This window comes from Takifugu flavidus, chromosome 10 (genome assembly GCF_003711565.1).
Source record: "Takifugu flavidus isolate HTHZ2018 chromosome 10, ASM371156v2, whole genome shotgun sequence".
NCBI classification, from domain to species: Eukaryota; Metazoa; Chordata; class Actinopteri; order Tetraodontiformes; family Tetraodontidae; genus Takifugu; species Takifugu flavidus.
In genome coordinates this window covers 601,219-626,660 of record NC_079529.1, presented here as the reverse complement: position 1 = coordinate 626,660, position 25,442 = coordinate 601,219, and the positions used below count along the sequence as shown (strand labels likewise).

The 25,442-nt window shown below is 47.6% G+C and overlaps 3 protein-coding genes across 5 annotated transcripts; 1 reads left to right on the top strand and 2 right to left on the bottom strand.

Moving 5' to 3' along the window:
- The first annotated feature begins 2,247 nt into the window (after positions 1-2,247).
- On the top strand, positions 2,248-11,504 carry cops7a (COP9 constitutive photomorphogenic homolog subunit 7A). Of its 2 annotated transcripts, none has more exons than XM_057046135.1 (8): positions 2,248-2,340; positions 4,639-4,761; positions 5,215-5,290; positions 5,901-5,989; positions 7,140-7,342; positions 9,420-9,525; positions 10,046-10,215; positions 11,043-11,504. In XM_057046135.1, exons 2-8 carry the CDS (start codon positions 4,639-4,641, stop codon positions 11,080-11,082), a joined length of 807 nt encoding a protein of 268 aa, XP_056902115.1. In that variant the 5' UTR covers positions 2,248-2,340; the 3' UTR covers positions 11,083-11,504. The 2 variants fall into 2 exon arrangements, with proteins under 2 accessions (XP_056902115.1, XP_056902116.1); XM_057046136.1 differs by having other exon boundaries at positions 2,304-2,528.
- Positions 11,505-12,755: 1,251 nt separating this feature from the next.
- pianp (PILR alpha associated neural protein) lies at positions 12,756-18,121 on the bottom strand. Of its 2 annotated transcripts, XM_057046172.1 has the most exons (5): positions 17,637-18,117; positions 17,054-17,448; positions 16,666-16,744; positions 14,638-14,784; positions 12,756-14,050 (listed from the first exon to the last, which is right to left on the bottom strand). In XM_057046172.1, the coding sequence occupies exons 1-5, from the start codon at positions 17,645-17,647 to the stop codon at positions 14,029-14,031; spliced, it is 654 nt and encodes a 217-aa protein (XP_056902152.1). In that variant the 5' UTR covers positions 17,648-18,117; the 3' UTR covers positions 12,756-14,028. The 2 variants fall into 2 exon arrangements, with proteins under 2 accessions (XP_056902152.1, XP_056902153.1); XM_057046173.1 differs by lacking the exon at positions 14,638-14,784 and having other exon boundaries at positions 17,637-18,121.
- Positions 18,122-18,719: 598 nt separating this feature from the next.
- si:ch211-154o6.3 (uncharacterized protein LOC563854 homolog) lies at positions 18,720-24,876 on the bottom strand. The gene is made up of 13 exons (XM_057046011.1): positions 24,562-24,876; positions 23,253-23,371; positions 22,650-22,822; positions 22,258-22,381; positions 21,906-22,027; positions 21,341-21,427; positions 21,053-21,142; positions 20,680-20,768; positions 19,907-20,129; positions 19,668-19,790; positions 19,399-19,564; positions 19,159-19,247; positions 18,720-19,016 (listed from the first exon to the last, which is right to left on the bottom strand). The coding sequence occupies exons 1-13, from the start codon at positions 24,649-24,651 to the stop codon at positions 18,934-18,936; spliced, it is 1,578 nt and encodes a 525-aa protein (XP_056901991.1). The 5' UTR covers positions 24,652-24,876; the 3' UTR covers positions 18,720-18,933.
- Positions 24,877-25,442: the final 566 nt, after the last annotated feature.

Here is a 25,442-nt window from a genome sequence, read left to right as displayed (position 1 = left end):
TGATGGTAGTGTGTGTGTGTGTGTGTGTGTGGTGTGTGTGTGTGTGTGTGTGTGTGTGTGTGTGTGTGTGTGTGTGTGTGTGAGAGAGAGAGAGAGAGCGAGAGTCTCAGCCTAAAACAGTTTCCTGCTCCACCAGAACGCAGATGCATCGTCTTTGGGGAGAAATAAATGCTTAAAAGCTCATTTCTGGTCCGATGGTTCAGCATCCACCTGCACTCTGCAGCACGTTAGAGAATTAGAGACGCTAGTCGCCATGACGGGGACTCTTTTATCTGCACCCGTAACACACTGACAGCCTCTCTCTCTCTCTCTCTGCAGGTGTGTGTGTGTGATCCTTCTCTTTACTTCAGCTCAGTGTGCTTTTGGACACCTATAATTGGCAATAAAAAAGACAAAGTGCTCTCTCCAGTCCAGTGAGGGTCGTGTCAGAGAAAAAGCACTAAAGTCCATAATTGTGAAATATTTCTCCTGCAGGGCCACCAGGCTCTGGCAGCTCAGCTTGATAATGTGCTTGTGAGGACACACTCATTTAAAACACACACCGCCGGGTATTTACCTACAATGCTGATGTATTATTGTCGCCAGCAACACAACACAAACGTGTTTTTAATGTCTGAAAGCGACAACTTCCAGCAACCGAAGGAAATGAGAAGGAATGACAAAACTGTGAGCCTCCGGGAAGGAATTTTGATTTCATTCTAATTTATGAGTATCAATATTTATACGGCAGAATTTACACGGACATAAATCATTTTTATCTTTTACATTTTTTTACTATATCTCTTCACAGAAACAGTGCAATAATGTGCATTAGTCACACAGAGTCTGTTTAACTTTGCTTTTACTTTCGTGAAGTTTATCTGTCATGTTTATTTGAATACATCTGCTGACATAAGAGGAACCTAAAAAGTTCCCTTCTTTGGTTACTGGTCAGCACTTTATGATTTGATGAATCATTAGTCAGGAGCAGCAATGTTTTGTTGAAGCATGATCGTAGGTTTTTAATCAAAAGGACCGAGACTTGGCAGCACAAACAGGAAACGCAGAAGTGTGGCAGGAAAAACATCTGCAAGTGAAACCAGAGCAGGTTCATGTTGTAAATGCTCATTCTTTACAGCCACGGGGGACATAATACAATCTCAATTATTTCACAAACTGCGGCAATAAAATCTTGATGAAATATTGTATGTGCCACCAGGGAGGAATTCCAATGTACCACAGATTTTTATGTCCTCTCTCTTGCAGTGAAATCTCCTTTGCTGGCTGGTTTAACGCATCAAGTGTGTGGTTTACAGTTGATCCTTCGATATGTTATAACGTAAAAATTTAGTTCTATTTCAGTGTTCGAGATACCTTATCGGTCTAGGTGCAAAACCAGGACAGTAAATCTGCTACACGGAATTTAGTCACTTTTTGGGACTTTTCACCACCTATTCAGAAATCAGCCAACACTTTTTGTAGCTCCACTATTCCAAAATAAAGTCTTCAAATTCAAGTACATATATTTATGCTGACAATAACATTTCAAACCACATTAATGGTTGTAACATTGTGCAAAATGCCTTTTCAGGCCCCATCAGAAAAGGTAAACAAGAAAAATGATGGATTTTAATTAGCTGTTTGATTTGAGGGCTCTTCTAATGTGCTTGCAGGCTAATTATTAATCAAACGTTTGCTGAGATAATAATCTGTATTCAACCATGTTTGAAAGCCATCAATGTGTTATTTTAGGGGCTGTTGTTGATTTGATCTGCAGTTAAAGATGTTTGTTTGAATGGTTTGGAGAGCCAAAATGTAAATGTGACTGGCTTTGAATTTAGAACCTTTTGCGACCATATTTTTGAAAATGAGATCTCAGTAAAATGAAGGGCTAAAATTATTGCCTAGAAATTGACTCAAGATCAAAATTCGAAGCCACATTAGCCACATTAGAAGACAATGTAAGAAAGTGGCATTTGTACGAGGCCTGACTCACAGACCGATTTTAGTGAAACGGGATTAGTTTGATTACTGTCCCATTAAGAACAAAATATGAGTCATTGGTGTGATGTAACATCATAAATGTGCTGTATTGTAGTTTTTAATCTAAATAGCTGATATGTTTTAGGAGAAAAATCCATGCATTCTAATTTCGCTTGACGCATTCTAATGTAGTGTGACCATATGACCACTAGGTGTCACTATTTTGCGTGATCGATAGGACGAGTTTGAACGTATGCGCGTTTGCCCCGCCCACTCAGCATTATTGTCCAATCAACGCTTTCGTTCTTTTGTTGTCGTTCGTGTTCTGACAGCGGAACTGGATAATCCCGTGTGCTAGGCTAAAACCTAAATATCAAGGTAATTCGCACTATCTTTGTTTTTAAATTCCTTTGTTGATATCTACATGTGCGTCCTATTGTTCAGTCATTCGTACCGTACTGTTGTGTGGATCAAAAAAACGTTAAAGTCTATAAAAGAATAGAGGCCTCACGTCTACAGCGCTAGTTAGCTGTTAGCTGCTGCCGGAGATTGTTGTTGTGGGAAGTGTAAGTATAAAAAATAACACGTTTCCTGACATTTTATACTCCTTTGATAGTCCCGTCGGAAAACGTCATTAAAAATTATTCTCTGTCGGTATATTCGCACTATTTTAGTTATGAGACGCTCGGTTAGCTCAGCGTGGCTAATGTTAGTAGCTGGTATGTAAGAGCTTAATTTGAACTATTGGGGTTAAGTTAGATCACCACCACAGGATCTATCATTAAACACTGTTGGAAACGGAATTTGGAGATTATTCATACTGCTAACAATTTAGCTTTTGATTCAAATCACCCGAGTTTTTGACCGCTTTCCAATTGTGATATTATATTTTCCATTTTATTGCCTAATTATGCTGTTTAGGAAATAAACATTGTCAGTTTCCTCAAGCAGATCAGCAGTAACCAAAAATACCTCGTATATACTAGTATTTCAAATATAATATCAACTTGTTTTACCCATTCCCATGCATACAAGGGATGAAGTGTTTCAACAAATGAGATTTTTCCATCATCTTCTCTATTTTCTCCCCAATTTAATTTGTGAGGATTTGGTTTAGAATGGCTGTAGATTTAAATGTGTGAGCCAGTTCCCAAAATCGCATCCCAGCTAATATCGTAATAAGATAATATGAATAAAATGCTCATTTGGAAGCTTTAGTTGCATGTTGTGCTGTAGAACCTTTGAGAAAAGTAAATGCTTAAATACTTCATAAGTGTCCTTGTGTCTAAATAGCCATGATAATACAGTGTTGATGATATATGCAGTTATACTTATGGTGCATCTCTCAGGTAAGCCGTCTGCAGGTGAACAGCTGCCTCTTGAATATTCAGCAAGTTCAGGCCACCTGCTGAGTTCCTGCAGTCATCTTTCACCCAAAGGCATAAATTCAGTAATTAGTCACAGATGGCTGCAGCCCTACGTTTGATTTGGTTTTTATTTAAATGCCTGAAATTAGAAGCTCAGAATGTTATTTTTTTTCTTTGTTGTTGATGGAAGGACGAGCTTCTGTCTGTTGAGCCGCCGTCTGAAGGGTGGTGCAACCTTTGGAAGCTCTGAGAGACCTCTTCATCTAGGAAGCTGCAGCCTGTGACGCAGTCGGACCAGCCGCACTAATCTGAGCCCAGTGTTGCACATCCTCCTTCTCTTTTATTCATTTTACGAAATGGCCTCAAAACCAACGTGATGCAATTCCACTGACTGTATTGTGGATCTGAGAGACCACGTTTGGGTTCCCTCTGAAGACGTGTCATCTGTGATTAGGATCTCTAAATATCCAGGGAACACGTCCTATGGAATTTTAATTAGTCTTTTTAGATGTTTTATGCCGTTTTTCCGTTTCCCCGCTGTTATTTTCTGGGTAATTGTATTATGAAGATGATGCATTGCATGGCCAAAGTGCAAAAAACATCAAAGCTAATCAGAAAATGCCTTTTTGTGGTGTTTCTGGGCAGATTGCTTTCATTACTTAATTGGGTTATTATTCTTTTGTTGCCCTGAGCGCACAATGCTTAAATGACTTTATGCTGCTGATGAATTTACCGGTACATACATCCCATGCTCTGCTGCCGCTGCCTAATGTGCATCCTTTATCTATCCCAGTAACTCTCCAGGTAATTTCAAGGATAAGAGCTTTGGTCAACACTATTTTTTAATCGTGATTGTTTGTTTGTTTACCCGGTCGTGAGCCCCCAAGTGTCTGGAGGCGTGACCAAGATGGCGTGACCAAGATGATACACAAATGTTTTCTCATATTCCGATAAAACCCCAAACGGAGCAGCAAAGATTAGGAGCTCTGAGGGACATTGACCATTGATCTCTGAAGGCTCAAGGCCGAAGGGCTTTGATCATAAAGCTGCAGATACAGCGCTGCTGGCATCACCTACCCTCACCTTAACTACAAGACTACTGCCCAACTTCAGTGGAGCGTGTTCTGACGGGTCCTGGGCTCATCACACGGTCCGACACACGGTCTTAATGAAAGGCAAACCAGCGCCTCCATCTCTAATCATAATCTGCGCCTCGATCAGCGGTCGGAGGCTCACCCTCGCTGCTGTGTGTTGATCACGCTCCCATTTGCTGCGTCGCTCTTCAGTGTCTCTGCTTCCTGTGTTCCAGATGGAGTCGGAGCAGCTGCTGTCTTTGTCGGGCTCAGCTCTGGCCCAGGCGGTCAGCTCTCTGCTGGAGACCCCGGGGCTCTACGTCTTCTCCGACATACTGGAGCTGCCCAATGTCAAAGAGGTGAGTACCACCTCACGCTTCCTGTTCCTCCGTCTGTGGCGCAGCAGGTAACAGGTGTAAATATCAGGGGATGAAGGATTTGTCAAATTAGCCTGACATTTAGCCACACGAACAACATTTCCATCTGGGACAAAAGCATTAAAGCAAAATGTGGTCGATTCGACTGAAGCTGGCTCGGCGTTTGCAGCACCCGGGACCAGTTACGGAGAATTTTCCTCCATTTCCTCCAACCTCCATTAACTTGGAATAAAAGATTCCAGAACTGCGATTCGCTGTTGTAATATTTAACACCTGAACTAAACAAAAGGAGACAGATTTTGATTCCAGGTGTGAACGTGTGGTTCGATGTCCCACTGTGCACAGACGGAACGCATCAGCACCGTTCACCTGTGGAGGGGATATTTATTATTAATCCTGTATTCTACATAATATTCTCTGTGGTTCCTCCCACAGCTGGAGAACGGCCCCCATGCTCCCGTCTACCAGCTCCTCAACCTCTTTGCCTATGGAACCTACTGCGACTACAAAGGTATTTTCAGTGGCAGCACAGCGTAAATAAGTTATGGAGGAGAGCTGCAAATTTTTTCTTATGAGCTGTGTTTCTGTGCTGCGGGGCGGATTCCTCCAGCTCCCTCACCTGCCAGACTGCAGCAGCAGCCTCTGACTGACTGAAGCGCTCGCACAAATGCACAACAAAGCACTCTTTTGTGATTCAATTTGCCGTTCCTGTTATGCACCAGGACGCTTCGGCAAGAAATAGAATATTAATTATGTCTAATTTAATGCTGAGCATCATCCAGTAGCCTGGGAAAAAAAAATAGCCTACTTAATTGTTCCCTTCGCTTTGGAGTCACGCCGACTGGGAGCACGTTGACTTTGACAGGAGCCGTAGAGGAGCTGTCAGAGCTGCTGTCGGAGAGGCTGAGCGCCGTCACCCGAGGAGCCGGAGATCAGGTGCCGGTTACTGGAGGCTGAATCCCGCCAGCATCCTCACTGCTCAGGCTGTCTGTACCCCAGCTTTAAAAAAGTGTCAATATTAGGCCGTAAGGGCGTTTAAAGGGGCACCAAACCCGGCTGGCGGATTTCATCCGTGCCGTTATTTCCTTGTGTGTAATTGCTCCGTGTTTTTGTTGGGCCAGAGAGAGCAGCCTCGCTACCGGAGCTGACCCCCGCACAGAGGAACAAGCTCCGCCACCTTTCCATCATCAGCCTGGCGTCCAATCTGAAGGTACTGGCATTTCCTGCTGCAGCCCCATCCATTGGGAGCTGCTCACACGTTGAGTGATTTAACCTGGTCACATTAAAGAGAAACTCATATATTCGGATTCTTTATTCACATGTTTCAAGTGTTTAATTCTTTGAGTTTTAATGATCCGCTACAGTCTAGATAAAAGGGCGCGTGGACTGCTGAATTACTCCTATAACCTTTAATTATGTGCAGCTTGGCTGTAAATTTATTTTTATTGTCTAACATTGCTCCCAAGAACTTGGCATCATGTTGGTCCTTGTGATCATTTAAGTTCTTAATCGTGGGACCCTGAGAAATGACTGTCAAAATATCCTGAGTGAATCTTATTTGGACAAGAAAATATAAAACCTTCAACTACTAATTGTGTTCAGATCTGGAAGCTGTGTCGCAGTAGATTTCTGACCCTTTCATTCCCACCTCCTGGTTTTTTGCATTGTGACTGGATCTTTAATGAGATCAAAGTCAACGATATCTGCACTTATTTTTATGAAGCGTTTCATCAACCTCCTGCCGTCTCTGGAAAAGATCTCCCTGAGCACTGTCTCTGCTATTTTAAACTGCTTAAAACCTGTCCCACGAGTCCTCCTCATTACCCCCAACAGCTCTTTATCTTCAGAGCTCTTTTAGGCACCGAGACACTCGGTGAACAACTTTCATCTTTAGAAAAGCCGTCATACCTTCAGAGGGAAACTAGTTATAAGAATTTTCTTAGAAATCTGCCACCTAGATGAGCTCTTTCTTCCTAAAACTTTATGATTATGGCCACTGGTCACCGTTCTGCTTTTGACCTTTTCCTTTTGTCTTCATGCTAAATAATTAACTGAATTTCACCACCTTGGTGCCCTTTGTCAAATTTTATTTTTACACTTTCCAGTACTGTTGCTCCTTTCATCCTTTCACCCCCCCTTATTCCTCTTGAAAGTGTCAGTGTCGTCCCCGTAGGAAGGCGTGAACTTCATAATTGGACAGTGGGAGACTGTAAAACTGTCGTCCTCCTGTGGCACTGACATTTAGACAAATGGGCGCTTCAGCAAGTCCTCGTCCCAAAGTTAAAAGGAGCCTCAAATTGAGCGTCTTGTTTTAAAGAGAGCAAACAAACTAGAGGAGGTGTTGTGCTTCTCCCCCTCAGTGCCTGCCCTACTCGCTGCTGCTGCAGCAGCTGGAGCTGAAGAACGTGCGGGAGCTGGAGGACCTGCTGATCGAGGCCGTTTATTGTGACATTATCCAGGGCAAACTGGACCAGAGGAACCAGCAGGTGGAGGTAGACTGCAGCGTCGGCCGCGACCTGGGCCCCAACGAGCTTCCAAACATAGTTAATACGCTGCAGGAGTGGTCAGTGTCCAGCCTGTCTCAGCTTTATGTTGCCAGTCTCTGTGTTTGGAACTCCTAACAGCTGACTCCCTGTCGTCTCCGATGTCTCCCTGTTGTCTCCCGATGTCTCCTGTCGTCTCCTCCTGTCGTCTCCTGTTGTCTCCCGATGTCTCCTGTCGTCTCCGTCATCTCCCGATGTCTCCTATCGTCTCCCGATGTCTCCTGTCGTCTCCCGATGTCTCCTGTCGTCTCCTGTCGTCTCTGTCGTCTCCCGATGTCTCCTGTCGTCTCCCGATGTCTCCTGTCGTCTCCTGTCGTCTCCCGATGTCTCCTGTCGTCTCCTGTCGTCTCCCGATGTCTCCTGTCGTCTCCTGTCGTCTCTGTCGTCTCCTGTCGTCTCTGTCGTCTCTGTCGTCTCTGTCGTCTTCTGTCGTCTCCCGATGTCTCCCATCGTCTCCTGTTGTCTCCTGTCGTCTCTGTCGTCTCCTGTCATCTCCCTATGTCTCCCATCGTCTCCCGTTGTCTCCTGTCGTCTCCTGTCGTCTCTGTCGTCTCCGTCGTCTCCTGTCGTCTCCTGTCGTCTCCCGATGTCTCCTGTCGTCTCCTGTCGTCTCTGTCGTCTCTGTCGTCTCTGTCGTCTCCTGTCGTCTCCTGTCGTCTCTGTCGTCTCTGTCGTCTCTGTCGTCTCTGTCGTCTCCCGATGTCTCCTGTCGTCTCCCGTCGTCTCCCGATGTCTCCTGTCATCTCCTGTCGTCTCTGTCGTCTCTGTCGTCTCCTGTCGTCTCCTGTCGTCTCCTGTCGTCTCCTGTCGTCTCTGTCGTCTCTGTCGTCTCCCGATGTCTCCTGTCGTCTCCCGTCGTCTCCTGTCGTCTCCCGATGTCTCTGTCGTCTCTGTCGTCTCCTGTCGTCTCTGTCGTCTCCTGTCGTCTCCCGATGTCTCCTGTCGTCTCCCGATGTCTCCTGTGTCTCCTGTCGTCTCCTGTCGTCTCCTGTCGTCTCCTGTCGTCTCCTGTCGTCTCTGTCGTCTCCTGTCGTCTCCTGTCGTCTCCTGTCGTCTCCTGTCGTCTCTGTCGTCTCTGTTGTCTCCTGTCGTCTCTGTCGTCTCTGTCGTCTCTGTCGTCTCCTGTCGTCTCCCATCGTCTCCCGATGTCTCCTGTCGTCTCCCATCGTCTCCCGTTGTCTCCTGTCGTCTCCTGTCGTCTCTGTCGTCTCCTGTCGTCTCCTGTCGTCTCTGTCGTCTCCCGATGTCTCCTGTCGTCTCCTGTCGTCTCTGTCGTCTCTGTCGTCTCTGTCGTCTCCTGTCGTCTCCTGTCGTCTCTGTCGTCTCTGTCGTCTCTGTCGTCTCTGTCGTCTCCCGATGTCTCCTGTCGTCTCCCATCGTCTCCTGTCGTCTCCCGATGTCTCCTGTCATCTCCTGTCGTCTCTGTCGTCTCTGTCGTCTCCTGTCGTCTCCTGTCGTCTCCTGTCGTCTCCTGTCGTCCTGTCGTCTCTGTCGTCTCCCGATGTCTCCTGTCGTCTCCCGTGTCTCCTGTCGTCTCCTGTCGTCTCCCGATGTCTCCTGTCGTCTCCTGTCGTCTCTGTCGTCTCTGTCGTCTCCCGATGTCTCCTGTCGTCTCCCGATGTCTCCTGTCGTCTCCTGTCGTCTCCTGTCGTCTCCTGTCGTCTCCTGTCGTCTCTGTCGTCTCCTGTCGTCTCCTGTCGTCTCCTGTCGTCTCCTGTCGTCTCTGTCGTCTCTGTCGTCTCTGTCGTCTCTGTCGTCTCTGTCGTCTCTGTCGTCTCCTGTCGTCTCCCATCGTCTCCCGATGTCTCCTGTCGTCTCCCATCGTCTCCCGATGTCTCCTGTCGTCTCTGTCGTCTCCTGTCGTCTCCTGTCGTCTCTGTCGTCTCCTGTCGTCTCTGTCGTCTCTGTCGTCTCTGTCGTCTCCTGTCGTCTCCCGTCGTCTCCCATCGTCTCCCGATGTCTCCTGTCGTCTCTGTGTCGTCTCCTGTCGTCTCCTGTCGTCTCTGTCGTCTCTGTCGTCTCCTGTCGTCTCCTGTCGTCTCCCGTCGTCTCCCGTGTCTCCTGTCGTCTCTGTCGTCTCTGTCGTCTCCCTCCCAGGTGCACAGGTTGTGAGGCAGTGCTGTGTGGTATCGAGGAGCAGGTCTCGAGGGCTAACCAGTACAGAGAGAGCCAGTTAAAGGTTAAAATCCAAGTTGAAACAGAGGTCAGTCACTTTTCTTTCATCCTGCTGTCTGATTCCACCTTCAGAAAAATACAACACTCTTCCATCCTTTGGGTTTGATCTTAACCTTTGCATTTCTCTTGACTCTCTATATCTTTTCCTAATTATGAAATGTTGATGAAATATTGAAAATGCTAATTAGCAGCTCTTCCTGGCCGCACACGCAGTAAAACTTCTGAATGGAAGTGGTGAGCAAAGATTTTGAAAATAGCTTCTTTTGCTAAAGTAATGCTACAGTGTCTCTTCCTGAAAATTTGTGGAGTCAATAAAGCAAATTAGGACATCAATTTAAATCTGAAAATGTAAGAATCAGCGTATAAATGCTGTGCTTGTTACTTCAGTTTTTATTACCAGTGAAACGTGTGTTTATGTTCACATTTCAATGGTCTCATCATTTTAAATAGACATTTTTAATCCCTTTAATTAGGCATTTTATTAGTTCAGATTTTAGCTCCCATTGAATGAACACGATTGGTTATTTTTTGGATTTCTTTGCTCTTAGGTATCCAACCTCCAGAAAACCTTAAAAGCCAGCGCCGCCTCGCCGTCCTCTGGCCCCGCCCCTGCTGGAGCCGCCTCCAATCAGGATGCAGACCAGCCAGCAGAGCCACGTGACCCCGCCTCCTCCCAGGAGCCCCGGCAACCAGGCAAAAAAAGTTCAAAAGTGAAAGGGTGAGAACTTGGGAGATGATGGAAACGAAACCTTTTCTGAGGTGTTTCGACTGGCTGAACAATTTAAAACCATCCCAAGTCAAAATCAGAACACAAACTTCCCTGTGCGGTGCAGCTTTCTCATAAAAATGTCATTTTTTGCCATTTTTCCTCCTCCAGTATAAAGCAGCCCAGAATTCTCCACCAAAGAGGGTTTAAATTACCTGCTAAAACCCACATTTAGTCTAAAATGCTTCAAGATTTCAAGAGCTCGCCGTGTTTTCATGGGTCTTTCTTATTTGCCTCTGATTTAAAACTCTCTTTTTTGTGTAGTTTGTGTCTGCATAAAATGCTTATTATCACCCGACGCTATCTGGGGTTCTTTTTTGCCACGTTCACACCTGTGCTGGGCTGTAAGTGCCAGCGGATGTGCACACGCCTCAGGTGTTTGCCTCCAGGAGGAGCCGTTTGCCCCTCCAGTGAGCAGAGCGCCCGTTTGATTGTCGCCAGTTTGTTTTCACTGGCAACCTGAAAGCGGTGATTATTTTCCTGGCTGCGTCTCACGTCCTGATGAAGCTCGGAGCCTGTAATTTCCATCACTCGGCGCTGTGCACGGAACAAATGATGATCCACTTCATGTTTTGAAATCCAAATGACTGATAGCTTAACCTCAATCGACTAATTATGACGGATTTTGACACCATTTCCTTGTGATGCTATTTTGGAAACAGGACTCGAGCTATAATTAGAAACGGCTTCTTTGCACATGCACCGTATATATTATTGGTCATAATTGGTATTGAAGCTGGAGAGGAGCTTATAAATTTCACGCCTGGTTTTCCACTCAGGTTGCGTGGAAGTGGGAAGATCTGGTCCAAGTCCAACTGAGGACGCGCGACTGAGACGTGGAGACAGATGGACACGATTCACGGACAAACGTTGAGTAAGGAGGCCGGCGTTCTTGGGCGCCACAGTGACCCCAGGGAGCTTCATGGGAACTTTTATTTCATTTCCAAAACTCACCATGACCGATTGAGAAACTGGCCCTGGCTGATGGATGACAGGAAGTGTCCTCGTCCGCTGTCTTTAATGACCTGGGAGGTGGACTCAGCGTGACGCATTAGTCTGGGACGGGGGAGAATTTGAGCTGGGACGGGAGCGGCGCATGTGAAACGCTCGTGCACCTTTCATGGTTTGAAGACAGCCTTTGTGTTTAGAGAACTTCTACATTGCTTTGTTGTCCTCCCTCCTCTGAGTTGTATGAAATGTGATTCTACCTTGTCAGGAAATAAAACAGACCCCCGCACTTACCTTGGGCGTCTCATTAATGTCACCGTGGCTTCTCTTATCAAGCGCACGTCAGTGTGCACCTCTGGTGGCGAGCAGCTAAATGTTAACTCACAGAAGGGGGGTTACACATTAGGAGGTCAAGTAATTAATTAGGACACGTCTCCAAAGAGACTAATGTATAACAGCGCCCAAGCGCCCCCTGTGCACAGCCATCATGGCAAAACACACACGGGCTTCATTCATATTTCATCGGAGCGTGTTTTTATCCAGAGCTTCTATTTCAATGTCAGAATTGCTTGTTAAAATTGTCCGCGACCCCCCCCCCCCCACATCCATCACACAGACAAAATTGCCTTTGTCACGCCGGCTCAGCCTGTCTCTCACTCTTAATTCTGTCCTCTCTCGCTTTAAACTCCCACCTCTCCATCCCCAGTGACATTAATGGCAGCAATTAGCTGACCAGCAGCACCAGTGCAGAGAGGAGCCGACAGGCTGATTATCTGCCCCGTCCACCAAACCCCTCATTTCCCCCCATCTTCAGCATCGCTCCTCGCTATAAATAGCAGCGTTAATTTCAGTCGGTGTGGACGAGCTTGATGGGTTTGGTTTTTTAAGCAGACTGGAGCTGTGAAGTCTAACAGCTGCACACCTCTCCGAGTGTTCCGCGCCAGCATATGTGAGAATTCTGGAGAGAGCGACTCCAGTTTGCACCTAACTTCAGCATTATCGCGGCGTTTGTGCTCAGCATGTGGCGGCATCTGACTCCATAACGAGTTTCTCATTAAAAACCTGAGTGGAACGGCATCAATCACCGACCCGTCGGAAAAATGCACCAGGAAATTGTCGCCCTAACCGGGGAGAGTTTCGAGACGCCGGGGTGGTAATTTTCACTCATAGCCAGCGTAGATGTTTATTGACGTGTTGTTTTACAGGAAATTCTCGCTCGGCATTCGGCTAATGTTTCCGAAATGAGAGGAATCCATGTGAGGTGAGGAGATAAGGAGAAGCTTTTACACACCAGCAGCGGCCTTATTATTTGGTTTTAGCTGCTCCTCAATGGTGGAATCGTGATTGGCACTTGGGAGACTTCAAAACCGACACGATGCGTCGGACTAAATGTTCACTTGGGGGGGAAAAAGATTAGAAAAACAGGGCCGGCTATTAAAATGTGCGGGCTGCGCGGCGTCATTTCCATAAAGCGTTGCGGATCACAGGGCTCCTGAGGGGGTTCCATTCAGCACACGCAGGAAATAAACAGATGCACACAAAGCTACGACGCTACTGTTGTGCCTTTATTTCATTTTCATGGTACAGGAAAACCACATCTCCAGAGTTAGGCTACTAAAAATCACAAGACTGGGTATTTGAAGAACCGCTGGACGTCATCAGCACGATGGTTGACGTAGAAATACGTGTTTCCAGACACAGACTGGCTAAAAGGTTCCGTAAGACATCGCTCACTGGATAAAAGATCTAAAGCAACTCTCGTAGGTGTTGTGACTGTACACATGCAGATTTAAAGGATGCGCCTTGATCTTGGCCTTACTTTTGCTCTGGACAGCTGATCCTACAGTGAGGGCGAATAATGGCGGCTTTGTCTCTGACTGGGTCCCTCGGCCGTCAGGTAGCAGCATCATTGTGGAAACATAATCCCTTTGATCGTGCTACAATTCACAGCTGCTCATTTACATGACAACATTATTTCCTCCGTGTTGTGTAACCTCCAAACCGTCACTGGATTTCCTCAATCTGTGCCTGTAAGGATATCTACATATCCTGCGTTTATCGCCCCTGATCCCCCCCCCCCACACACACACACACACACACCTGACTGGAACAAAGGGTTCTCGTGAATGTGTGAACGGAACCCCAATAATTAAGAGAACAAATAGAGAGACGTGGCGAGAAATCACAGCCCTCTACTAGATGCTGCAGAAGAATCAAAACAAGGCGCCATTTGCATTTCAGGCGCCCGGAGCGGAAAATAAACAGCAGTTTTTGGAGCGTGACGTGTTAAACACATTGCCTGTTGGCTACAGCTGTGCAGCTTTACAAAATGTCCTGTTTGGTGTTTAGACGCGCCCAAAATGACTTTCTAACCGTTTAAAAACCAAATCTGAGCCCGTTAAGTGGAATTTGGTTGCTGATGGAACAGCCAGCTGGGTTTAGATGACTGGGAACACTGGTTGAGGGTAATTTAGTGAGTTAGCGGGTTAATTCAGCCCAGTTTCGGAGAACTCGGGGGGGGGGTGGGGGGGGCAGACTGGATGAAACGCATAGCAGGTTGCAAGGATGTAAAGACACAACAAAAAGTTTCTACCAGGTTCAGAGGAAGAACAGAGAAGAGGAGGGAGCAGCAGGGAGAGGAGGTTTTCAGACCTCGTGGGAGTTCCGGAGTTCTGCGATGGTTGGACACCTGGGATCCCTGAAGTCATTTCACAGTTTGAAGAGAAAATAAAACGGCGCCGCTGGCAGATCCTCCGGTCAATATTGATGTTCAGGCCCCGCAGGAGTGTTGACCACATGGTTAAACAGTCAGTCAACTCAGAGGTTCACAACTGGGATCCTGACACAGTGAGAGACACAGAGAGGAAAATGCTGTGAAAGACGTTGATGGGGGGGGTAGAGGGCTGAGGAGATGGGGCGGCGAGAAGCTCGGGAGCCCTGGAGATTGGAGAAAAGAGGGAAAATAGAAGTGGCCTGGAGCCTGGAGCGGGAAAAGTGGCGTTCCATGCAAAGAGAAGGATGCAGCACAAGGGACTAAGAAGGAAGCGGGGGGGAGGAAGAAAAGAAGAAAGGCAGAGGAAAATCTAATCGGGGGAATGAGAAGGAGCTAAGTATAATTTTCCTGATTGAGATTAACTTTAAATACCCTCAGATAAAAGCGCGTTTCATGGGCCGGGTGTTTCTTACTGGTCGCCAGTGACTCATCAGGAGATGGAGGAGAAACGGCGGCGCCGCTTCCAGCAGCATAACACCACAGCCCCCAACACTCCGCTGAGAATAACACCACAGACCAATTATGCCCCATGCCTCACAACGCACACCAGGCGGGAACGCCACATCAAACACACCCGGGTCGGCTCCACTCGCACGTGCACGTCAGACCCACGCGCATGCGGGCCGGGCCACGCTGGCGAGGCCACTCGTTACCTCTCCCTGTCGGTGAAAGAGGACGAGGTGCTGCGTAACGTCTGGCGGCTGTCCTCTGGAGCCAGGGAGCGAGGGAGCGCGAGGGAGAGGGGGGGCGCCGCCCCACGGGAAAGAGGGGCCGGATGCTGGGAACAGCTGCGATCGTAACTGCAAGAGAAGGACAAGAGTGGAGGGTCAGCGGAGGAGAACGGACGGGGGGGGGGGGGGCAGAGAAGGTGACGGGGTGGCTGCAGAGAGCAGAGGTGATGAAGAAGCAGCTCTGCAAGAGAAACGGGGTAATATGAGGGAAGGGGGGGGGCAAAGTCTGCTGCATCACAGACCGAGCCATTTTACACCAGCCAGCACATTACTCTGCCACTGTGAGAGAATTAGTGCACTCATCGGAGTCATTAAAACGCTGTCAGAGAGGAGAGGGAGGCAGAGCGAGAAACGGGGAACAAGGAGGGGGGGGGGGGGAGAGGTGAGAAAGATACAGAGGCAAAACAAAGCAAAGAGATGGGCAGATGGGGGGGCCACACCATCAGCGGCGGCGGTAAGTGTGTGTGAGGTCAGGGCTCGGGATCCAGTTACTGTCGGTCTCCCCTCACGAACACACGCTGCTACTCTTCTATAATCACAAGGAACTGGACAACGGCCAATTTCCACTATAGGCGATCATTACAGTCCATCTGTACCCCCCCATCACCCCCCCCCCATCACCCCCCCCACTCCCTCCATCTAACACATGGTGATATTTACACATTTATGATACTGAGGCCTGTAGAGAGCCTCTGCTGCCATATCTCCGCCTGAATCCCTGCCCGTGTCCCAGCAGCAGTGCGAGCGTGTCTCCAGCGTTCCACCACGACCGAGGCCGATCACGGGCCTGGAGAGAAAACAGCGTTCATCACGTATCAACGCGCAGCGAACCCGAGGATTATCTGCAGATCTGCAGCCTGACTGGTGGCGCTGGAGAGATAGGAGAGGTGGGGGAGATAAGAGCTGGACCAGCTGTGCAAAGACAAGCGAGGCAGCGGCGATAAATGAAAGGAGGGAGGACAAACCGAAGAGAAGAACCAGCCACCGAGAGGGGGGCCGAGAACGTGCACGGAGGGGAAGGGCCGAGGAAGATGCTCCTTCTTTACATATAAAAGGAGCATGAAGAGAACACGAAGGAGTCCAACTCGCAAAGATGATCAGATAAACGATGTAAATGTATAAATAAGAGGAGGTGAAAATGAGAAAAGAGAGTGGTGATGAGCCGAGCCGGAGACGTCCCGGGGGTCAAATCCAGTAGGTGTTATTGGTTTGATCAGCAAAGCGTGCTGACGCTCCGCTACGACTCCCCATTTCCAGCTAATGGTGCCTGCACGGTGTTGGATGCCTGAACACAACATAAATCGTGTTTACATGCTTTGAGAGGCTCGACGCCTGCGGGCGCTCGGAGCGCGTCGACGCTGCTGGAACCATATTAACGCTCAGACCTGCGAGGCTGAGCTGCTCCTGCGTCGCCTCTTCCTCTCTACTGCTGCTGACAGCAGGTGTTTAATCATCGCAACGCTACTAAAGAAGCGAGCACGTGATCTTCGCCATGACGGCGATGTGCACCCCTGCGGTCGCAGTCATCCCCCCCCCCCCCCCACATCTGGTGGCATCCATATATCTATACGCTCTTCTATCAAGGCTCAAACACTTTTTGACCTCTGTTGGCAGCTGTGAACCTGGACGAACTGTCCATCACAGGGAAAAGGCAAACGAGATTTGTGATTTTAAATATGCTGCATCGGCTCAATGATGCCGCGGCGCCACAAAATGAAATTTCGAGACAATTACTGTTGATTTCACGACCTTTCTGTTCTGTAATCAACGTTTGCACAACTTCCAATCAGCAACTGGTTTAAAGCAAACTGTTTCGACATTAACCTGAATCTCAAAAAGCCCCATCACTGTCCCTTCCAGTGAGGAAAACACACACACACACACACACACACACACACACACACACAGGCTGTGAGATGGACACCGTGTGTGAAGGGTTCAACGTCCTACCATAGTTTGGCCGTAATGACGACTGCCGCCAAGATGAGCAGTGACGAGATGGTCACGGTGACGTAGAACTGAGGGTCCACTGTAACACAGACATACGGTTACTCAGCACAGACCGAGGCTGTGTATGATTGTATCCATAACAACCGCACACATTAATGAAGCCGTTCTGAAGCAGCCAGAACATCAATCCCATGACATCATCTCTGCATCCCGCACTTCTTCAGCAGCCAATTCCTCCCTGAGTAACGACAACTTTTGGGGCGTTCTGCAGCCCGGCCACACACACACGCCTTCCCCCGGAGGAGTTTCTTCCCTGGAGGACTTGCGGTACGTGTGTGTGTGTGTGTGTGTGTGTGTGTGTGTGCTCATGTGGGTCCCTGATTCCCACCTTCCTCAGGCTCTGTCTCCTCCTGCTCTCCCTGCTGGTCTTTAGGTTCCAGCGTGTCCTCCTCCCGCGGGTGTGCGCTTGTGTCCTGATAAAGCCAGTCCTCGGACGCTGTGGCCTCCTGCTGGTTTCCATGCCGATGCAGGGGGTCAGTTTCCTGGCTGGAGAGGAAGTGGTTTGTCTCGTCCTCCAAAGGTTGCGTCGGACCCCAGACCACCGCCCACTGAGGGGTAGGCGTGACTTGGGCTGTGACAGACAAGTGGATCGACTGGGCGTCCAACTGCTCTTCATCCTCGCTGTCGTCATGGTTGCAGGTGGAGGGCTGGGTTGCGAGAGCAATCAGGAGGAGGGATATGAGGCAGCAGGGGGCAGTCAGTCGTGCAACAGGAGAGATGAAGCTGAAAGAGAAGTGGAGGAAAGAATGAGAAGTGGAGGAGTGACAGATAAGTTATGAGAGAAAATGTTGTCTACAGGCGCCGTGCGCAACCTCATCAGTTCAAACATCGATTCCGCCGCCAGCCGTCACTCAGAATGACATTTTTAGGCATCTGCACTCCACACATGCCTCAGACACCAGCCATCTTACCATCTCTCCATCGCTCCACTCTTCTCACTGAGACTTTGCTCCTTCGATCATCTCCCTCCGCACGACAGGACAGAGGGACAAAAGACAGAAAGGGCAGCGGAAAGGGAGGGTCCAGCTTTCCTCTTCTATTTTTTTTTTCCCGTTTCCAGTTTAAAAAGGATGTAACAAGGCAGCTGGAAGAGCAAAGGCAGAGAGCCAACTGTCACTTTCCCTTTTAAAGAAAAAGAAAAAACAATTACACTCCCCCGAGCTTTCAAATTCTACTAAACTGTCTGCCTCGGTTCCATACCGACTCCACATATCATAAGCAGAGGCGCACGCTTCTCCCGCCGTTTAAATACAGTTAGCGTGCGCACACCTGAGCACGCCACATTCATCATCATTAGAGGCTTCGTGCACGCAGCCAATACTCTATATGGCACTTTGCGAAAAGAGCTGTAACTTGCTATTGCCAGTTACTGTCGAAATGCCACAGAAATGTCACACACACACACACACACACACACACACACACACACACACACACACACACACACACTCCAACACATATCAGTTATCATGCCTACCTCTGGCAGTGGAGAGAGGGAATGAGAGAGGGAGAGAGAAAGGGGTAGATACAGACCAAGAGAGGGAGAAAAAAAAACATCGGTTGCCGTAGCGACCGAGACATAGTCATCTCGAGTAAGAGAGGGGAGAGATAGAGAGCAATGTAAGGAAGCACTGGAGTGTTGGAAAAGGGATTTAAATGCTAATTGTGTTTTTTTTAAGGATTCAATTAAATGGACGCGGTGGCAAAGAAATGAATTTGATAAGGCAAAAATAAAAGACTGAAATTGACATTAATGAAGTCATTCAAGAGGATAGATTTTCTTTTTAAAAAAGCCCCAACTCTCTGGTTTTATTTACCAAAATAGCAGACACCCCAGAGAGAACAGCAGACGTTCAAAAGAGAGGAGGAAGGAAGGAAGGAATGGGAAAATAAAGACGGGATGAAATTCAATTAATATTCATTTGCACTGGCTGATGGCAGGAATGTTAAAATAGCTCAATCAGAGTGGAATAAACGAAGCCAACAACGTCTGAAACTGTGAAGAGTCACAAATGTGACAGCTTTATTGCATGTAAAAATATTTACATTGAGAGCAATATGCTCTCTCTCTCTCACACACTCACACACACTCACACACTCACACACACTCTGACAGCCTGTCACACTTCACTCCCCATGCACCCTCTTCTGCCGCCGCTACGCTCCCACCCGATCGTTTTCTCTTCGCTGCTTCACGCCTTTGCGTCCTCACTGGAGAGCGCAGCGCCACCAGGAGCCAGACCCGCTGTCCTCTGCGCCGTCACACTGCCCCTCGATTTCCTCGTTACTGTCTAAATTTGAAAAGGAGGCCGTGAGGGTCCGGCAGAACATGCAAAGTCTGAATTGAAATTCACAGTCAAACGTGGAGTCCCTTGAGGACGTCGAGTAAATGTAACATTTTAGAAAGGGAACAGATGAAATCACGCTGTTTACCGTCAGAGTCCTCTTCATCCTCCGTGTCCCCGTCTGACTCCAGGACGCAGGACTCCAATTGGCTGTTTCTCTTCACTGTGACATCACCTCTGAAACACGTACATTAAATTAAAAGGCTAACCCACACAGAGACAGGTGCTCGTCCTGCAGCATGATTGATTTAAATGGCCTCGATGAGAGAAACAAGCAAATAAGAAAGATCATCAGGACACGAGGAGCGACGACGTGCACTTTGCTCACTTCTGCTTTCCTGAACTGGGGAGCTGCTCCCACACGACGAGGCTGTCTCCCCCAGTGACCCACCGGTGGTCTCCGCTCCCTGTGGTCCACGTCGCGATGCAGATGATTCTGGGAGCGTCGGGCCAGGTCAGCGAGGCCAGGTACCGACATTGAGGCAGAGCAAATACTGAAAAGAGATCGGAAGGCTGAAATATTGATAGTGCTACAGTGATTTCCCCCTCTCAGAGGGGAGCGGGTAACTTCTGACTGCACATCACCCTGCCACTCACAATTTAGCGAGCGCTCTCCGTTTGCCAGATCGTAGCAGGAGCCAATTAAGAGGCCTCCTGTCTGGTGAGCACAATCTGTTACCCCGGTGATGCTGCTGTGATTGGCCAGTTTGGACACTATTCCTGTGAAAAGTGGACAGATGTTTGATGGAGGGATTATGCAAATGTCCCTACATCCTTTCTCACCATCTCCAAATCCACCCCCATTACAGCGAATACACCACCGCTGCCGAGCTCACCCGTCCTCCAGTGCAGGATCTTGAGCCACGCTCGACCGTCGGCCAAGAATACCCGGTCTCCCCGCGGGCTGAGCGTGAGACGCCCGTCTCGCTGCCCACCGCAACCTGTCACCTGGGCGCTCCAGTGGTGCAGCAGCCTCAGAGGGTCTCGGTCTGAACACAGGTTCTCCCACACAGACACCCCTCCCTCAGATGAGCTGCTGAACACCAGCGGACCCTGAGACTGTGGAGGGCAAAGGAGGCACGGTTGTCATGGTGATCCACGTCTGTACATGTTTGCTTGTGCATGTAAAAGAGAAAGTCACATTAAAATAATAGAGAAAATGGCTGGAGAATGCCTGCATGGTTTTTCTAAAGATGTCAAATAAATGCACGATCCATTTAAAAACGTACACTTCGGTGCTGTGTTGGTATAAATGGATTGAGTGCTCTGCATGATAAAAACAGAGCATGACAATGAGGGCTGTTTTGATCATTCCAAATTGAAAAATGCATCTCTGCATTCCAATATTTCCATAAAAGGCTTTCCCCACTCAATAAATTAACAATACGCTCTCTGAAATTGGAAGAGATCCGCGGCTTTTATCTCCCGATATATCAAAATCAAAGGATTTATTTTTTATTGAAAGCCATAAAAAATTTACAAGAATAAAAATGGTTGCTTCATTTCCTCCAGGAACATTTTGGGGGTCCTGCACCCACTGCCTATAGAAAAGCAGCCTGAACATAAAGGTGACGTGGACATCGGTGAAACAGATGCCCGAACCACCAACCTGGAGGGAGGTCACTGCGTCCTGGTGAGCGTTGATTGACTGGCAGTTTTCAAAGGTGTGCCAGCTCCAGACCTGAACCTTCCCCCCATCTGTACAGGTGACAGAGTGTGAGGTGAACATGTGCAGGGAGGCATCTGGCCGCCGTTGCCCCAGGCCATGGTTGACCTGTGCCCGACTGTTCAAGCAGTGTGCATGTGGCATCCTTCCCCAGATCGCGCCATCGCGCTGATTTCGTCGTAAACAAACGCCACATTTCATACCAACATGAAGATAATTCAGAATAAACTGGGAGCAGATATGAATCAGTGCTGAAACTAAATTATTCTGTTTGCCGTGTTGGAAGTTTCAGAAAGAAAAAAGGAAAAAAACCTGCCTGACCCAGTGATGATGTAGCCGTCTCCCTCTGGCACAAAGCATAGTGAACTCACTGCATTGAATGTGTAGATGGATTTAACACACTGCCCTGGAGGACGCAGGAAAATACTCATTAAATGGCAAGAACACGCACCAACAGTCACATATAAATATATTGATCATGATGCACAGACACAGGCGCGTATCTCAGGAAAACCCCTGAGGTGCTTTCTACCTTCAGAAATACATTTATGTATATAAAGTATTATATCTCTGTGTCCAGGGGTGTTGGTGTTGTTACGCATACCGATGTCCAGGGCCCAGATCTTCACGCAACAGTCTGCCGAGCCGCTCAAAATAAACCTCTCCGTGTCGGACAAAGACAGGGACCGAGCTGGTGACAGGGCGAAGACATGCAAATGAGCAGAGCAGGGTGAGAGAAGAGGGGGAGAAGGAGGTGGGGAGAATATGGAAGGAAAGAAATTAGGCTGGGAGGAAGCTGTAAATAAGTAATGATGTACAAAATGAAACAAAGGGGATCGTCACCAGAGCCATTAAGAGAATAAGGAACAGATGAACACAGAGCGATCTGCAGTTCACCTGAGCGAGGTCATTTATGCTCCGCTCTTCCCGACTTAGCGTTTCATGTTCGGAATACAGACAGAGGAGGGAGTGTGGGAGCGGGAGAGGCTGTTTAAGTTCAAGGGATGGAAGACTGAGTGTTTCAGACAGACGGAGAACTCTCAAACGTGTCCACCGAGATCATCTCTCACTGGGGCGTCTCTGATAAACTGCTCCTATAATTACCAGAGCTCAGGACACCAGCGTTACTCAGCTGCTCATGGCCCACATCTGAGGCTGCGTTCTCTCACCCAGCTCCTTGCAGTACTCCAGAGGGGGCGCAGACAGACATGTGACCCCGCCGGTGTGACCCCCGAGGTTCTTCTGCTCCGTTGCCGTGGGAACGTGCCACACCTTCACCGTCGTATCTCGGCTACGTGGGCAGAGGTGGAGGAAGAGATGTAAATCTCGAGTGAGAAATGTCAGGTGAGAACAAGTTGAAAACGGTTCGATGTGAATCTCAAGGGGGGCGCGGGATTGAGGAAGAGGCGGAAAAAACTCATCCATGTTGGGGAGCGAGTGGGAACATATTGGGTGATAAATTAGCTGAAGTGTTCACTTTCCACGTCCATTACCAAATCAGGATTCCTTTTGCTGCATTACCTCCCAGAAACCACCAGGCTGTCAACAGCGAGCACACAGGTGACGATGTCATGGTGGCCGCACAACGGCCTCAAGCGAAACTTCGCCTTCTCCCACAAAGATCGGAGCGATGACAATTTGGCTTCTGTGGAGGAAACCATTGTGCAATTAGTCACGTCGCCTTCCGAGCATCCCAGCTTGTTTCTCTAGACATCACGGATAAAGCTGCCAAGACGAGCTCCAAGGATGCAAATCAATAAATTCCCCTATTTTCAGGGGAGACGAAGCAATTGTTTGAATGCAGGCAGCGTCACACGAGCTTGTTACACTCCCCTCCTCACATGAATAATTACTTCATTGCAAATGGAAGCAAAGATTTCCAATTTTTAACTAGAATCCACATCACTTCCCACCTTCCTGCTGCAGCTCCCTGTCCTGGTCTCCACGCGGAGCTGACAAGCCGCCTGTCTCCGCTCTGCTCTGCCTGGCAGCTGGCGCCCGAGTTGCTTGAGCTTTGGTCTCTTCTCCCCTCCGGACCTTACAGGCTGGAGGCGGATGTGATGGGGGGGCTGCGGCGGCGGGGTCCCTGTGTCAGTCAGGAAAGCAAGATGTGAATGATTAATGACGGTGCGAAAGGCGGAGAGCAGCAACCTGTTGTGCTTCGCTGCGCCCCACAATAACAGAGAAAAATGCTGTGCTCATGGCGGCTCAACGTCTGTGTAGTGATATTAGAAACTATGTGTTTCGCTCAGCATTGAATAATATCCTCCCTTGGCAGATTTAGCGATCCGTGCCAAGTGCTTTAACAGAGTGTCGGCTGTTGTGGTTGATGTTTACACGCCGGCGTACAGTGGAGGTCCCCGTTTCATTCAAGTGTGACAGCATTTGACCGCCAATGTGCTCGGAGAGACGCACAGAAAAGATCAAAGTCTTGTGAGCCGATGTTGTTGCTTTTGAAGAATTCTGTTCCCCTCCATCTGGACCCTCTTTAGCCGATACCTCTCTCACTTCCTTACACATGTCTTTTCATCTCCTCCGTTTTTTCGTCTCCCACAGTCCCTGGAGTTTGCTGCGGGCCAGAAAGCTGCAGCTGAAGCTCAGCCAATCTGGAACGCAGCTCCGCCTTTCTGGAGATCTGAGAGGCAAGAAGGCACGAGACTGGATGTAAAGCCAGGAGCTAAATCCACAAGTTGTTTACATGCACAACAAAACGATGGAACTGCGTTGATTTATTCGCCTGCAACGGGCGAAGGATGATGTCGCTCTCCTGTCTGAGGGGGAATTCTCCAACACTTGGCTTTAATAATGACAGTCTTGTATGACACATGTATGAAAATGAGATTTAGATTTTAGGGAGAGAAAAGCTTGTTAAGAAGATCTGACACAGGCACACGTTTATTGGAAATTAATTAAGTCAAATCCTTTGCTGCTATATATTTTAAATATTTTTATAGATCTTATTTAGGAGTGATAGTGAGCGTATTTTGAATGGAAAAGTGATAGGGACTATGAAGGAGGAGTGCATTTGAAGTAAAGCTATCACAAAAAAATTGGGGGGGGGGGCTTCAGGACACATTTTAACCATTTAGTGCTGATGAACTGCAGCAACTTATTACAGCACGGATCAACTGACTGATGTGCTTCTGTTAGAATACAAATAAGTGAAAGAACATCTGTACAACAAACTACTGATATTTAGATTTCATCAAGGGAACAGACAAATGAACAGAACGGATGTGACCCAGTCACAAACACACGGGCTTCAGCTATAAATCATTTATTTCTGCATGAGCACATTTGTAAATGCATCTTTTTTATTTTGTAGATGTTTTCGTTTGTTTTGAACAAGAGTCTTTCACTTATATTGTAACTAATAACCGCGTACAGAACCTACCTATGCAGAAAAGCATCGTTTTATTAAGCAAGTCGTCAGAATCACAACGTAATCTTCAGTTTTAAGCGTTTGTCGCAGACACAACATAAATTAAATTAGGCATCTGCTCCTTAAACACGCTACTGTCCTGAATTTCAGAAATACATTTTCTGATAAGCATATCAACTCCCAAAATTCATTCTGCATTATTAGTCGCATTGTTAGTATGAATGAATCTTAAAAGCATCTCTGCGGGACCGGTGCTGCTCATGGCTCAAGGTTCGGGGACAGATAAATTCAACCGATTGATCTTGGCAGTTCTGATCCAAAACAGGCAGGAATCTTTCAGTGAGCTTCTTATTAAACCTGCTCTGTTTTTACTCCTTTGGGAAATCGACACTGGTTTTGCGGGACAAACGCGCAAATGCACAAAAGATAATGTGTTTCTATACCTTGAATCTCTCCTCTGCAGTCAGACTGATTTTAATTTCCAGATTTTCAATCTGCCTCAACTTCTTCTGTATTTTTCTTACTTCCCCCATGTGAAACTCACGATCTATCTAAACCTCAATCCTAAATTTAATCCAACTAAATATTAAACTTCGTGGCTAACCCTCAGTTTTCAGAAATGCGTTGCTTTTGAATGAAAACTGCTTCCATGTATTAGCAGAGTCTCGTCGGGGTGTGATGAGACGTGTCGCCGGATGTTGACGAACAGGGAAACGTGTATAGCCGTTTTTATAGCGACACCACTCGGACGGTTGGGGTATTGCACCGGCGGTAGCGGAACAATTAATCCCGCAGGATTGTGCGTGACACTTCATTCGCGTGTTGTCGCCACTGTAGAAAAGATAATTGGTATCTAAAAGCAAATTTGGACTTTACATAACCGGTAGCAAACATGTCTGAGTTTGTCATCGCAGTTGAGTCATAATAAAACAGAAATGAAGTGAAGTTGGGAGACTTCATACGATTTGAGATTAATATGAGGAATTTATTTTGAAATGAGTATTTGCAATGTTGGGGTGTAACCTGTTATGTTTGATATTTTAATGTATGTTATGTGATAGGAGGCGTTTATCTCTGTTCAAAAAATAACTCCAAAAGTTGTGAACAGATTTTCTTTTCTTTTTTTTAATTTATCATGGGTCAAGGAAAAGATGAATACATTTAGTGATATTTCAGATTCCACCGAAACTTTCAGCTTGATCTTCCAAGGAGTTTTGATCTTTACTACGATACTACAGGAACACAGGACCTCCTTGATGAAGGTCTTCCCCGTAGGAGTGCTTTTTAGCTCATTTAAATAAATTTATTGAAACAGAGACAAAGA